A 14,074-nucleotide genomic window follows, 5' to 3' on the forward strand; every position below is an offset into this window, starting at 1 on the left:
ACATTGTGTTTATTTTTGATTTCCTGATTGGGTCAAACTGTAGGCGTCTCTTTTTGTTTTTAACGCATTGTCGGTTGTGGTTTGTTTCAGGGAAAAGTAACCCGTACTGTGAGGTAACCATGGGCTCTCAGTGCCATATCACTAAAACGTTGCAGGTACCGTTACATCACTAATCTCTTCATCATTATTCTTTGTGTGTTTCATCCTGGTCATCACATAAGCACGTCCGTCACCTCACAGCTGTTGCTTTTCCCTACAGGACACGTTGAATCCCAAATGGAACTCCAACTGTCAGTTCTTCATTAAGGACCTGGAGCAGGACGTGTTGTGTGTCACTGTGTTCGAACGGGACCAGTTCTCCCCCGACGGTCAGTCGCACTCACACCACCTTAGATGAATCCTCCACTGTTTTTACAAATGTGGCCTAAAACCTTTGAATTGTACTTATTAGAAGATCTATGCCTAACAAAAAATGCATTATTTTGCACCATATTCGTTTTATTAACTTTTAAAAATGAGACTACTTGACATCATGTGATTGATGACATCACAAGGCCCCACTGCCTGTAAACATCCAATTGTTTTATATTGGAGTGAAGCATTCAGCCTGCTTTTTAGATCATTTAGCAGGTTTTTTTGGTCAAAATGCCAATTTGTGCTGCTTTTGGAGAATCCCTTTAAACCAGAGATGGGCAAGTTTAACCACAGCGGGGCCACAAAAATGTGACTGTCAGATCCAAGTGACAAGTTATGAGCATTCATGTTAGGGTTAATTGTGTGTATTTCTGTTGTGGTTTTGTAGAGTTTTCTATAATTCAGTGTACTTCTGTTCTTGTTTTGTCTGCTTTTCTTTAGTTTTTCATTGTTTTGGAGTCAATTTTACTTTTCTGTATTTTTGTGGTCATCCTATTGAGTTTTTGGCGTGAATATTGGATATTTTTCTGTCATGTTGTGTGTGTTTTTAAGTCCTTTTGTGCGTTTACTTTTGGGGGCCGCACAAAATTAGGCCGAGGGCCGCATTTGGCCCCCCGGGCTGGCAGTTTTGCCTGTCTCTGCTTTAAACAAACCCCTGTTCCTGTCTGATTCCTCCCCGTTTCCTTGTCCTTCAGACTTCCTGGGAAGGACCGAGATCCGATTGGCCGAGATCAAGAAAGATCAGGGATCCAAAGGGCCAATCACGAAGCGGCTCCTCCTCCACGAGGTTCCCACGGGAGAGATCGTGGTGCGGCTGGACCTGCAGCTGTTTGAGGAGCCGTGACTTCCCAAATGGGACCAGACTGGACTGAGAGAAACAACATCTGGACTGGAGAGCAGATCTGGGATAGACTGGACTGGGAGGACCGACTGGTCTGGATTCAGTGTTAAATAGGAGCTTGTTACAAGTTTTATTATGTTTACAGAAGAGGACGATGAGAAACTGAGCTTTTATCTTAAAAAGAAGACAATATGTCAGATTATTTAATCACCTCACCTGTCAGGTTATAGCAAGTCAACAAATGAATAATATTAATTATTTGAACCAGCAGATTATAGATAAAACTAAGCCGTTTTGCTGAACCAGAGCTAATCTAATCCCCAGGTGTTGTTTCATTATTTATTTTAAAACTCAGTTATACCTTTTATACACATTTGGGTTGTTTCCAGATGTTAATCCACCTCAATAACAATCCACATTACATTTTTACTTCAGTGCCACCAGTATGTTTGGTAAAAAGCACTTGACTGAGCTCTTATTCGTCTTTTAAAAACAGCCGTCCAATGTTTTAACTAGATTTTAATGACACAAGTCTTTTGTCTTCAATCTAAAGCCATATATATTTCAATCCCAGTGTTTAATTTAGTTTTATTCATGTTTAAAATGCTTCTAACCAACAAAGAGCAGCTAAAATTGGGAATTTAAACCGTTTCAAATGAAACAGGCTCCACAGTTTTCTGTTTTATATGCAAAATAGTAAAACGTTTTGAAAGCAACACTCCAGTCTTAAAGGTAGCTTTGATAGTCTTAATAAGAAATGTTCTCAATAAGCGATGGGGAGGGGGAGGACCAATCCGAGGCCTGTTTCCGGTCCAGTCTACTTCCTGGTGTCAGACTTTTAGGATTTCCAGTTTCTGGAGACGTGTCAGGTATTTACTGTATCCTCTCCCTCTGCTTCATCCAGACGGTCTTACCGACGCACCAGTGACAATCCCAGCCCTCCCATCATTAGTGTGGGCTAACCCGCTGTGTGTGTGTGTCTGAGAGAGAGTGAGTGTGAGTGTGTGTGTGTGTGTGTGTGTGTGTGTTAGTCTCCATCCTTTTGGGATCCTGAACTCTTACATCTTCTCACAGAGTCGCATCTCGAGCTACTGTTTAGAAGAATGTCCCAATTTTACATTGAACGCTAAGAAAAACCCAAACTTTGAAGGAGTTTAAGGCGGCGGTTTGTGCCAATCGTGTCATTTACATTTAAACAGACACTTTTCACTTATGTTTGACAAAACTGGATCAACACAGGCCTTTTTGAATGTTCATGGTTGGAAAAACGATAAAGCCTTAATAATAAATATGTCTTACATCAAAACACAGAAACCACTACGTGATTAATCACATTAATTTATTTATTTAGAGTCAAAGTGACATGACAAACCAAGCTTTCGTTTATTCAAACAAACTTTAAAGGGAATTTCATTTCTTGACATGTTTCGACTGTCAACTGCCAGTCTTCCTCAGAGGTGATTGCTTTGATTCATCACTACGAGTTATTTCATAAGGAAAACATCAAAGCATCTTCTGGTGGCTTTTACTCTATTCCATTATGTTCATTAGCTACATTTAATTCCAGCAAGTTAATTTTGTTTTGTTTTTGAATAATATGTTACAGTTTCATTTATTCAGACAACTTTTTTTTTTTCAGGCAATTTACTTTGATCTCCCGACACATTTCGGTAGTCTTCTTCAGAGAAATGAACTTGCTGGAATTATTAGGCGGAAGTCAAGAAAACATCAAAGCGATTAGCAGACGCCTCTGAAGAAGACTGGCAGTTGACAGTCACGTCTGCCGATTGCTTTGATGTTTTCTTGACATCCGAGTAACAATTTCAGCAAGTTAGTTTTATCTTGTTTTTGAATAATATGTTAAGGTTTCATTTATTCAGACAACTTATTTTCAGGAAATGTACTTTGATCTCTTGACTTGTTTCGACTGAAGAAGACTGGCAGTTGACAGTTGAAACATCAGGAGATCAAAGTAAATTTCCTGGGTAAAAAAGTTGTCTGAATAAATGAAACCACAACATATTATTTAAAAAAAAAAAAAAAAGACTAAACAAATTACAAATTATTACGCGGAAGTCAAGAAAACATCAAAGCGATCTGCAGATGCCTCTGAAGAAGACTGGGAGTTGACAGGAGATGAAAGTAAATTTCCTGAAAAAAAAGTTGCCTGAATAAATGAAACCTTAACATATAACTACATTTAACATTAACACCAAATTTTCATATTTCAACTTTACTTTGTTCGGCGCCTTCACGTGCGTCAGACTTTCAGCTACAGTTTACCAACCGTGACATTCAAAAGGTCGCCTCACGTGTTCATCAGAGGTTGTAGATATATATCGGTTAGAATAAGCTACTCGGGCAGGCTGTGAGTCTAGTTAGTGGTTTTCTTTTCATTTAACCTTCTAACTTGACCACAAACCAAGCGTTACCTTGGTGACCGGCCACTGTCCAATCAGAAGTCGTCAGTTCAAATGCAGAAGGAAGGTGTGAACGAATGTTTATTTTGTTTCCCATGATGATGATGATGGTGATGATAATGATGATGAAATTATGTCCCTCCCAGTCCGTCCTGTCCACACTGTACTGAACCAACCCCCCGAGCAGTTTGAACCGTTTCTTACTGTTTGCCTTCCAGGTTGTGTATAAATACTGCTGTTATCTCAGAGTTAATATATGAGCGCTAACAAAAGCGATTATCACTGTAGAAGATGATGTATGTTGTTGTCTTTCATTGTTCTGAATAAACTTCAGTTGGACCAAGACCTCGGCTGCACGAACACTTTGTTTGCTAAACATTAGACACAAGTTCAAGCTTCAGGAAGTGCCTGCTTGCTTTTAATGTGTATCTACTTCCTGTTTGTGTGTTTATTTGAATAATTGGGTTTGAAGAAAATGACACATGCCTCAGGTTGAGATTTACACACTAAAAGGGGGCGGTAACCCTATTTTTAATCCCTGGAAACACAGGCTACACACTTTCAAAATAAAGCACAAGGACTAATTCACTTTTCTTTTTTTTTCTTCTTTTTTTCACTTTACTTTTCTATAAATTAAGTTTCTGAATTGTAGCAATCCTAATAATGTCACATTTAGTCCAACAAATGCTGTCAAATGAAAAACAATTTCATTTCACGGACAATTAGGAATAAGATGCATGTTTTGCTTTCATATGAACAATTCTATGCAAATTTTTGACTCCGTGAACCCTGTTTTCCCTCAGATTCTCATCTTTCGTGAAGATGTTATATCATCCAGCTCTGCTCCAACAAATGACAAACTACTGAAACCATATGAAAGATAAAGGGTGCATGAAAACAAAACTTTAAAAAGCAACTTGTATAAGTTTCCTTATTCCTTCAAATTTTCTTTTAGGAAAACTGCAAGCATGGAAAAATGTGACAGTACATATACTTTTATTTTTTAATATATATTTTTCTAAAGCATTGGAAGATAATTGGCCTAATCCTCTCTCTAAATATTAAACACATTATTACCACTACTATATTTAAACTTGTTTTTATTCTCAACAAGCAGAAGCCAAAAACCACAGAGCTAAGTTTGTCCTCCCATTCCAAAACTCTACAGATTTAGATATTACAATTCACTTTAGCAGTCATTCAATGGCATCACAAATAAAAATGATAATTATAATTCATTTATCATTAATAGTGTGTTTTTTAAGCTGATGACTTGATAACTGGAGCTAATATTTATTTGATACAAACATGTTATACATTCAATTTTATCTGAATATACAGTTCTGTATGAAAAAAAAGGAAAAACAAAAAAAAGAATAAATGAAATAAGATTATGCCGATAATCGCCAAAAACTGGACGTTTTTCCAAGCGTCTTATTGTGGAAATCCAAACCGGAAATACTTGGCTGTCATTGAAAAATCTATTTACGCAACGAGCGATGCTGTAGCTCAGCATGGAAACACACAGGACTGGCACTAAACATGTTCGTTTGTAGAAAATTTGATTAAATACTATTATTAATTAACATTACGTACAACAAGCGAGGATAAGTGGGTTTATTCGTTCAAATTCAGCAGAGAAAAGGTAGATTTGCTTTCTTTCCTTTTGTTTTCGCTGAATTAGCTTTTATTTTGAAATAAGTTTAAATAATATGACACTATCTTTATTTATCAGTACTTTTCTGCCTTTTAGCACATTGTACAAACGTCCTGTGTGTGTTTAAAAGCCCAAAGTGACCGAGGTGTGCAGTAATACCTGTGGGAACATTCAGTCCTCTCTCACATAAATGAACAGGAATGTTGTTTTTCATCATGAAAAGATCAATAATCCTGTTTGTGTTCAATTTTGGACAGATTTCTGCTGTTTTATTGAGCCAGAATGGCTGCTGCACTGTTTACAAGAGGACGAGGACTGCGAGTAAGAATACAACACATTCACTACATGAGCAGAGGTCACCAACATGGAAATTAATTTATCTATTCATGCCTTTTGTTTTATTAACTTATTGAACAAAGAGGAAAACAAAGCTCAACAAAATTGACTCCGAAATCCGTCTGGTTTTGTTGTAGTTATGGAATTGTTTTTTTTTTTTTTTTTTTTTGTTTTTTTTTGGTTTCTTTTGTTTTGTTTTTGTTTTTTTCTTGCGATAAAGAAGTTATTTTATTGTTCAATTATTGTCAGGAAAAAGAGGAAAAAATTTCTGTTTTAAAGAGGATTCATATCAAATTGAAACATGACACTGATGGACTAAATCCACCCCTCAGGATGATTGAATTAGTTATAATACTATAGCAGTAGTTCTCAAACTGTTTTGGCTTTTTTCTCTTATTTCTGAATCCAAGTACCCCCTTTGTCTGAATACAACATTTTGCTTAGAAAACTATTCAAACACATCTATAGAGCATAATGCTGATTGGGATGAGTGATACACATTTTAAAGAATGTCATTTTGTAAATAAGTGGAAATAAACAGTATTTAGTGCAGTGGTTCCCAACTTTCTTTGGATTGTGACCCCATTTTCATATCAAGAATTTCTGGTGACCCCAGAGACATTTTTTTTTCCTTTGAGAATTAGCTTTTGATCATAGCGATATCAGATTTTTTTTTACTGCATTTTAGTTTAACTAGATTTTTATTTCACAAAGTGAAATTATAGAAATATGAGATTGTGTGCTGTTAATAAAAAAAGAAAATAATAGTTTCAAAATTTCAAAAATCTATTAAAATTTTTCTGAAATTTCAGGTGACCCCACATGGGGTCCCGAACCCAAGGTTAAAATCTCTAATTTAGTGGCGCCTGAATAGATTTATTTATATAGTTATCACTTCCTGTCACTTCATTTGTTAATTTTCCTCTCTCTCTCTCTCTCTCTCTCTCTCTCTCTCTCTCTCTCTCTCTCTCTCTCTCTCTCTCTCTCTCTCAAGTACCCCTTGTAGTGCCACCGCGTACCCTTAGGGGTACACGTACCCTCATTTGAGAAACACTGATTTACAGGATGAATCTTCAATTTGAAAAGAGAAGTGGATATGATTCAGTTTCAGGGGTTTGTGACTAAATGGTTGCACTAGAGGTGGGACAATTGGCACAAGTCACGATACAATACGACAGACGATAATGAGATAATAATAAGTTTATGATATGATGTTTTTGAAAAGAGAAAGAAATGAAATAAATTGCAGTTAGAAAAATAACCGTGCTTTTAAATTGACTTTATCTCTGGGTATACTGAATGCGTACTCTGGTTATATGCTTTTCAACTCAATAGGAATATATAAAAAAATATACACATTGACATAAATACAAGCAATTTTTCCTATTTAAAGTCCAAAAAGTGTCATTTTGCACAATTCATGCCAGTCTAAAATTAAAACCGAATCACGTCCCCATCATGACATTCTTCAAAAGAAATTTCCTTCCCGTGCATTAACTTTGTAATACAAGTTTTTTCAAACTTAAAACTACAACAATCTATTTAGCCAGATTTAGGATATGGCCCATTAGTTTGGACACCCCCCGATGTCAATAACACTTTAACAATTAACGATAGATGTTTTTTATTGTTGCACAAGATATTGTCCCAACTTTAGTTTGTACTTATTATTTTCACAAGTGGTATTATGCATCATTATATAATAAACTAGAGAGCACATATTGCCTTATCTAAAGGTAAAAAGGCCCTTACCCAAATTAGTTTTCTCTGATTACTTGATTTTAATCTTAGATTAATTTGAAATCTGAATTCAAGAAATTAAACAGCATGGAAATGATTGTACTGTTAACAGAAACTGGAAATATTGCAAAATGTACGATAAGAAAACACATGCAGGCGAGAAGGACATTGCAAATTTTCAAAATGCCATTAATGTGTTTGCATTGTGTTTTTGTGTCCAGTGTCTCCACCGGGAGTTGTGTCGAGTCACGTGGAGGTCACAGGTTGCGATGTTCAGCTCCGAACCCAAGGATAAAAAGCCTCGCAGGACGCACATCAGTAAGGGTCAGAGGGATTTTCTGTCTTGTTTTGTCACGATTTAACAAATCAAACACTGAGGTTTTACTTCACAACTACAGTGATGCCATGATGGATATCATACAAAATAAACCTGTATATTTTTGATTTTTTTCGTCGTTGTTCTTTCACAACCAAACAGTCTCATAGATAAATCAAATCTAATTGTTTGAGGCTCGATATTATTGCGTATCGACACATTCCTACTTTCTTGGAGTCTACTATACTATAGAATGTGCATCTTAAATATCAGTCTTTGGTCCCATAAAAACTATGAAATCTTCAAGGTGAACCATAAACTCCTACCAAATACTTGCCAAAAATATTGATTTTTACCCATAGAAAACCAACTATTTATAACCCATGGAAATTCATCATTGGAAACTCAGTATTCCTAAACTACTATTCCTGAAAGACACTGTACTGCCTCTTCAAAAGAAAAGGTATTTGTAAGTTATAACCTTTGTGTAAATTTCTCACATGGTGATCTGCTCTTTTTGGCAGAAAAAGCCAAACCGAAGCCTCGAGTAGAAATCAATGAACTGGTAGAGAAGATATTCTCCCAGAAGAGGCCCAACGCAGCACGCTCGGGTACATTATCGGCTCAGCACTAATGACGCATGGACATTAATGTGTTTTATGTAACGCTAATAATGGGAGAGATTAATTTGCATTGTTGTATTGTGTAGAGTCAAAGACTGTTTAGCTCTTTTAATTCTGATGGGTTGACTCATACCTTTTGTCTCCTGTAGTGCATTCTGCCAAAAGCTCCTCCAACCCTTGGACCACCTCCTCCATAAAGCGGTCTACCTCAGATTTTCAAACTAAACCAGCTGGGACTGTCTTGACGGCTGCGTCTAGGTTCAAACAATCCAATGGTGTAAATAAGAGGGCGGCTCTATTTACTGCACAGTCATTTCTTCAACCAGACTCAGAAAATCAACAGGTCTCTAATCATCCCTTGGATGTGGATGTCCATGCATTGTCTGCATCACATCATCAAACGTTGTCTGAAACTAACACTGCTCCAGAGGCTTCATTTTCTACGGACACAGCAGTAGAACTAACTGGAGCTTCAGGAGTTAAAGAGTTAGTAGACCATACAGTAGATTTTGTTGCTCAAGAAGGCCCAACAACCAATGTTGATATCTCACATTTAAACAAAGAACTTTTTAGAGAAAGTACAGGTGCATCCCCAGTGGAAGCCTGTTCTCCAAAGGAAGCATTAGAAAGTTCTTCACAAGTGGCCAAAGAAGAAGCGTCAATAGAAACTACAGTAGGTTCGTTTAAGATCAGTGCAAATCATGGAAATCTCAAAGATTTCACTGAAGCTACGGATAACACTTTAATGTCAGACTCCGTCCAAGAGGAACTTTCTATCCAAGCCAGAGAAGAATCACCATTAGAGTCCAGCATTTTAGTAGAAAATCCCACCGTTCCTGTTAAAGGCTCAGTAGAGTTTTCGCTACATCAAGCAGGTCAGAAAGTAGAAACTAACATCACAAAGAAGAAAGAAGACGAACCAGAAATAAAATCCCAAATAGAGTCAGAAGTACAGTTCATGCAACCCTTACAAGACACAGACATAGTTTTTAAAGGTCCAGTTGAAGCCTTAACAGAAACACAAGTAGAGTCACTAATAGATGCAGTTCTGTACTCTGAAGGAGCATCAGGAACTGTTCCTGAAGCTGAAAGTGAAACTAAAGAAGCTCAGAACTCGACTATTTCCTTAACGACGAAGCCAGCATCAGAAGCTGTGGAGGGTAGACCTGGAGTTTCTAATCCTACAGTAGAATCAGTTACGGTAACTCACGCAGAGGATGAGCTTTCACACAAAGACTTGACTAAAGCAGAGGATGTTGAGAAGAAGGTGAAGGAGCCAGAGAAACTTACCTTGGAATCTGTAATGCTTCACTCCGTCACTTCTTCAGTCGAGTCTTTGCAAACCGAGGAACTGCACCAAACCAAAGCTGCCCTTGACAAACAAGCCTCAGCCATCCAGGAGATGGAGTGCGCAGCTGCTGTTGACCGTGAAAGTGAGTCTGAAGATGAGGGAGAACCTCTAATTGAGACTCTGTCCAAGTGGGAGTCACTCTCTGAAGACCTTGAAGGTTTGGAAGGTGAAGGCGGGGCGTTGGTAAATGAACTTCTCTGCTCCATTCCTGCTCTGGTCTCCAAAAGTCCTGACCTTCCAAACACAAGTTCAACCTGTGATCAACCTGAAGCAGTGGTTAAAGATTCCAACACAAGGATTGAAGATACGGCTATGACTTTGGAGTCTGTTACTTTAGCAGAAGTAAAGGCAGAAGTTGAGAGTTTGGACAGTGAAGTCCTGCAAGATACGTGCAAGTCGCTTGAGAGAGAAGCTGAAATGTTGGAAAAAGATGATGAGAAAAGGATAGAAGAAGTTGTTGACGTGTTTGAGGACATCATAGAAGCTCAGATATCAGATGTTTGCATCTCTGAAGCCACGGATGCAATTGAAGCCGAAACTGCTATTATGATGGAAGCCATGTTTGGTTCAGAGCAAGGTCCAAAGCAGCCGACTAAAGATTCATTCCAGGAACTGAGCTTGATGAAAGAAGCTGAAGGAGAACCTAAGCAAGATGGAGAAGGTGTTGTGGAGGCCATGTCTCTTGAGTCTGTGACTTTGGCAGAAGTCGAGGCCTCTTTAGGAGCGATGGAAGACGATTTTCTCACTGAAACTGCAGAGAATCTGGAAAAAGAATCTGAAATGCTTGCTGGGGAGAAGAAGACGGCGTCAGAGGAAGGAGCAGCCCCAGAAACCACAACCCATGACCTGAGCTTTGATCCTTTGTATGAAGCTGATGCTCTACCTGAGGATGTGGAGACAGATGCGTTAGTGGAGGAGCTCCTGTTTACTGTTCCTGCTCACACAGCAAATGATGTAAAGGATGAAACAGTCGTCAACGGCACAGAGGGAACCCAAGGGGGAGATGAACCTGCTGCAGTGCTGCCAGGTATTATTGCCTATACGCCAGAAACATGTCACTATACAAAGACAGCATCTTTTTGTGCATTTCGTCAGTGGTTGGTTTGCAACCTTCACAAGTTAATATCTTGCCAAGTGTTCCCTCGGTTTCTGTGTCAAGTTCATTCCCTATAATCAATTTAAATAGTATTTACAATGTGCATAACAAATACAATGGTTTTATTATGACCCTAAGAACTCTAATAGCATCATTTAGCTCAGTTTTAGAACTTGCTGTACATCATGCTGTGACTGTACCCAATAGTTTTACCTCCATAACTAGCTTGTCATTGATACATTATTTCCCTCAATCCTCGTTAGTCTCGTAGTATTAATCTGGTACATAAGCTGTACAAGACGCTTTGCCTAATCAAGAGGTTGAGTCTGTTTGTTCCTGTTTTTGCTAAAAGCTATAAAAACCAACCCAAATTAAATCAACTCTCCCACTGGCTGGTGATAACAGTCTTGTGGGTCCGTAGGGGAACTGTCTGTGCTGAACAGTGTGGCACTGTGGTATAACCAATCCTGAACTATCGGAGACTCTTAAGTAAATATTTAACATGTATTTAGACTTTCAGGGGAAACCTCTTGAAAATTAAGGCAAACTTAGCAAGAGTTTCAACAAAGTGAGGACGTTACCAAGAAAGGTTCGGTCCTGGGGTCAAACTGCGATCTTCCACAACGACTCCTGGCTTTGGACAAGCATCAATATTTACTACAATCAGAGTCCTTAATTATTACTGTGTTATTTTTATACTTTATTAACTTCTTGTCAACCACAGTTTGTGAGCATTTTACCCTTTCCATCCTCAAAGGCCTTTTATACAATTTAACATCACATGTGTCAAGCGTTGGATAAATGTCACATTCCTGTTTCTAGACTTGGATCCAGTGCAAAGTCTCTTCCTGGAGAAGATCAGAGAATACAGTCATGTTAGCAGGTAAGAAGAATAAAAGAAAAACACTCCCTTTCTACGTGATAGAGAATGTTCACAAACTTATCAAAGTTATTTGATGATAAATTACTCAAACGTTCCTTATTATTTATGGAGAAATTATCTGTTGTGAGCAAGAATCACTGATGTTAATGTTAATGTGGATTTTTGCTTTAATCTGTCTCTGAGGTTAAACAGAGGACTGATGGAAGCAGAGCCAGACTTCGTAAAACGCCTTTCAGATGAGACGGCCAAACTACAGAGGCTTTACGGAGGAGGAGACCTGAGCAGCTTCCCTCAGTTCAGCTTCACTGGTGAGAGAAACGTACCTAAGTCTTTCTCCTTGTGTGGCTTCAGTCCAAAATTTACAAATTGGATTTACATACTAATGTAATCAGTTTCAATGCACAATATAAAAGATAATGTCTGTTTCTTCACCCAGAACCTGAACTGGAACAGGAGCCTAAATGATCCACGAGTATCTTCGAAGATCACTTCTCAGGTGGAGCGTCACGTCTCACAAACTTAATTTCCGGGGCTAAAGAGAAAAAGGAGCATTTTGTGCCATTAAAAGTGGAATAACAAGGATTTGCAGTGAAGTGAAGGGACACAAAACCTCTCAGCATGACAAAGAAGGGGTTTCCATGTGTGCAGATTTTCCTCTTACAGCCTGTAATAATGTATGTTATGTGCTTTGGGGTCCATTAACTTACTATTAAACTGAATGAATATATTGTGCTATATTTTATTTTAATAAAACACCACATTGAGAAGAAAAACTGCGTGAACTCTTTGTGAAACTCTTTATTTAGCAGAGCAACTAGACTTCTGGAAGTTTGGAGCAAAGATTTTTTTATGTTCATATTACCGTAATCAATACAATAAAAAAACTGCTCAGAGACAGTGTTGACCAGATTTTTTAAATATCCTAAATTTTGTACTTGGCAATAATTTTACCTGTTTTGTGAAGGTAATTCATGTTTATTTGAACCTTCCTTTGTCGATCAATCTCGTTATCTCTTTTTTTTTTTACCGTGTTACTGGTACAAATGCTAATATTTTGTGATGTGTATTTGTTTTAAATGTTTTTCTTGTTTTGAAGGGTACATGTAGTGAATTCTAATTGGAAGCTCTGTCAAAATACCATATATAACACAAAGTTTTATTGGGTTATCTTCTTCAAAAGTTACTTTTAGAATAAAAATAAAGTACTTTTAGAGCAGCCAAAATGAGAAAACGACACTGTGGCCAAAGTCATGCTACTTTTGTGGATTAACCCTCTTTAAATAGCTTTAATGCCCTCCTAGACTCGTCCCCAGGTAAATCCACAATCTCTCTATTCGTTTGTGTCGTGCAGCAGAATCTCTATCTCGTCTCGTCTATATATAGTGCAGCTGACTGCCAGCTGTGGCTGCTCCAATGCGCAGCAAAAGTTCACAATGACAGCTTTTGAAGTAGCTGCAACACACATTCTTGTGTTTTCTGCAGTAATAAATAAAACCGTATTAAATAAAATAGGGAGAAAAGCACTACAAAAATTCAAATGAATAGAAAATCATTCAAAAAAAAAAAAAAAAACTATATATTTATTTTTTTAATGTGTGTTTGTTTTTATTGAATTTGTTTATTTAACATTTAAATATATAGTCATTCATGGCTGCTCAGTGATTAAATATCATGGAGTCACTAAAGTGATTTGCGTTTAAACGGTGAAACCGTAAGAAAAATAGAGTAAAATAAAGAAGAAAAAGAGCCGTCATTTAGTTCCCATTCAAACCCAGCTGTGGCATCCTCCTCTGACGTCATCCATTTTAGCAGGTCACGTCGACCGCCTGAGCAGAAAGCGGCTCTTGCGCGTGCACGTGGTCCGGTGTGTATTTTTGTCCTTGCAGTACGAGACTGTCTGTTTTCAGCGCAACTTGAGCGTGACTGTTTTTTTTATTTTTTATTTTGTTTTACTCCAGTGTTTCCCGCCAAAGAAATGTTGGGAAACACGCGATTAGAAACAGATAAAGGTCGCTTTGAAGCGGATCGTTTGAGACGAGGAAGTAAGCCTCAGAAAAGTGGTTAAGGGACATTTAAGAGAACACCAAAACCCATGTTTGACACCAATTATTCTTTTTTTTCTTTCTTAAATTTCATTATAATAAATTGACAATAATATTAATCATAATATTTACATTATAACAATGAACAAGCTGACCTCAATCTTTAGTAAGTAGCAGTGGGGTTTTTGATAATGTGGATAAAAGGGAATTAAAATACAGCTAAATACAATAATAATAATGAGGTTATAATTTATTTATTAATCAGATAATATTTTTGGTCCAATTTTTTTTTTTTTTTTAAGTAATAATTACGTCAGTACGCTATGGAAGCCCATTCCCGCCCGTGACAACTAGG

At 37.5% G+C, this 14,074-nt stretch overlaps 2 protein-coding genes across 14 annotated transcripts in view; both read left to right on the forward strand.

Annotated features, from left to right (window-relative positions):
• The window catches only part of itsn1 (intersectin 1 (SH3 domain protein)), a 43,690-nt gene extending 40,502 nt beyond the window's left edge, over positions 1-3,188 (forward strand). For 4 of the 7 annotated variants that reach the window (XM_028467819.1, XM_028467820.1, XM_028467821.1 and 1 more), the window contains 3 exons: positions 91-155; positions 260-368; positions 1,110-1,258. In XM_028467819.1, coding sequence (XP_028323620.1) covers positions 91-155; positions 260-368; positions 1,110-1,258 — 323 coding nt within the window. Of the gene's footprint in view, positions 1-90; positions 156-259; positions 369-1,109 lie in introns of all 7 variants that reach the window. The other 3 variants (XM_028467818.1, XM_028467824.1, XM_028467823.1) reach the window with 3 other exon arrangements.
• Positions 3,189-5,152: 1,964 nt separating this feature from the next.
• LOC114477344 (A-kinase anchor protein 9-like) lies at positions 5,153-12,430 on the forward strand. 7 transcript variants are annotated; one of them, XM_028469641.1, is made up of 8 exons: positions 5,153-5,320; positions 5,590-5,653; positions 7,630-7,732; positions 8,249-8,335; positions 8,497-10,725; positions 11,617-11,677; positions 11,861-11,985; positions 12,114-12,430. In XM_028469641.1, exons 2-8 carry the CDS (start codon positions 5,615-5,617, stop codon positions 12,140-12,142), a joined length of 2,673 nt encoding a protein of 890 aa, XP_028325442.1. In that variant the 5' UTR covers positions 5,153-5,320; positions 5,590-5,614; the 3' UTR covers positions 12,143-12,430. The 7 variants fall into 7 exon arrangements, with proteins under 7 accessions (XP_028325442.1, XP_028325447.1, XP_028325446.1 ...); XM_028469646.1 differs by having other exon boundaries at positions 11,870-11,985; XM_028469645.1 differs by having other exon boundaries at positions 7,630-7,726.
• Positions 12,431-14,074: the final 1,644 nt, after the last annotated feature.

Source organism: Gouania willdenowi, chromosome 15 (genome assembly GCF_900634775.1).
Source record: "Gouania willdenowi chromosome 15, fGouWil2.1, whole genome shotgun sequence".
NCBI lineage: Eukaryota > Metazoa > Chordata > Actinopteri > Blenniiformes > Gobiesocidae > Gouania > Gouania willdenowi.

Excerpts from the sequence above, each read along its gene's own strand:
- LOC114477344 (XM_028469641.1), top strand. The coding sequence starts at position 5,615 with ATGGCTGCTGCACTGTTTACAAGAGGACGAGGACTGCGA. Across the intron at positions 7,733-8,248 it reads CAGGACGCACATCAGTAAGG|AAAAAGCCAAACCGAAGCCT; the intron begins GTCAGAGGGATT and ends TCTTTTTGGCAG. Across the intron at positions 11,678-11,860 it reads GAATACAGTCATGTTAGCAG|GTTAAACAGAGGACTGATGG; the intron begins GTAAGAAGAATA and ends TCTGTCTCTGAG.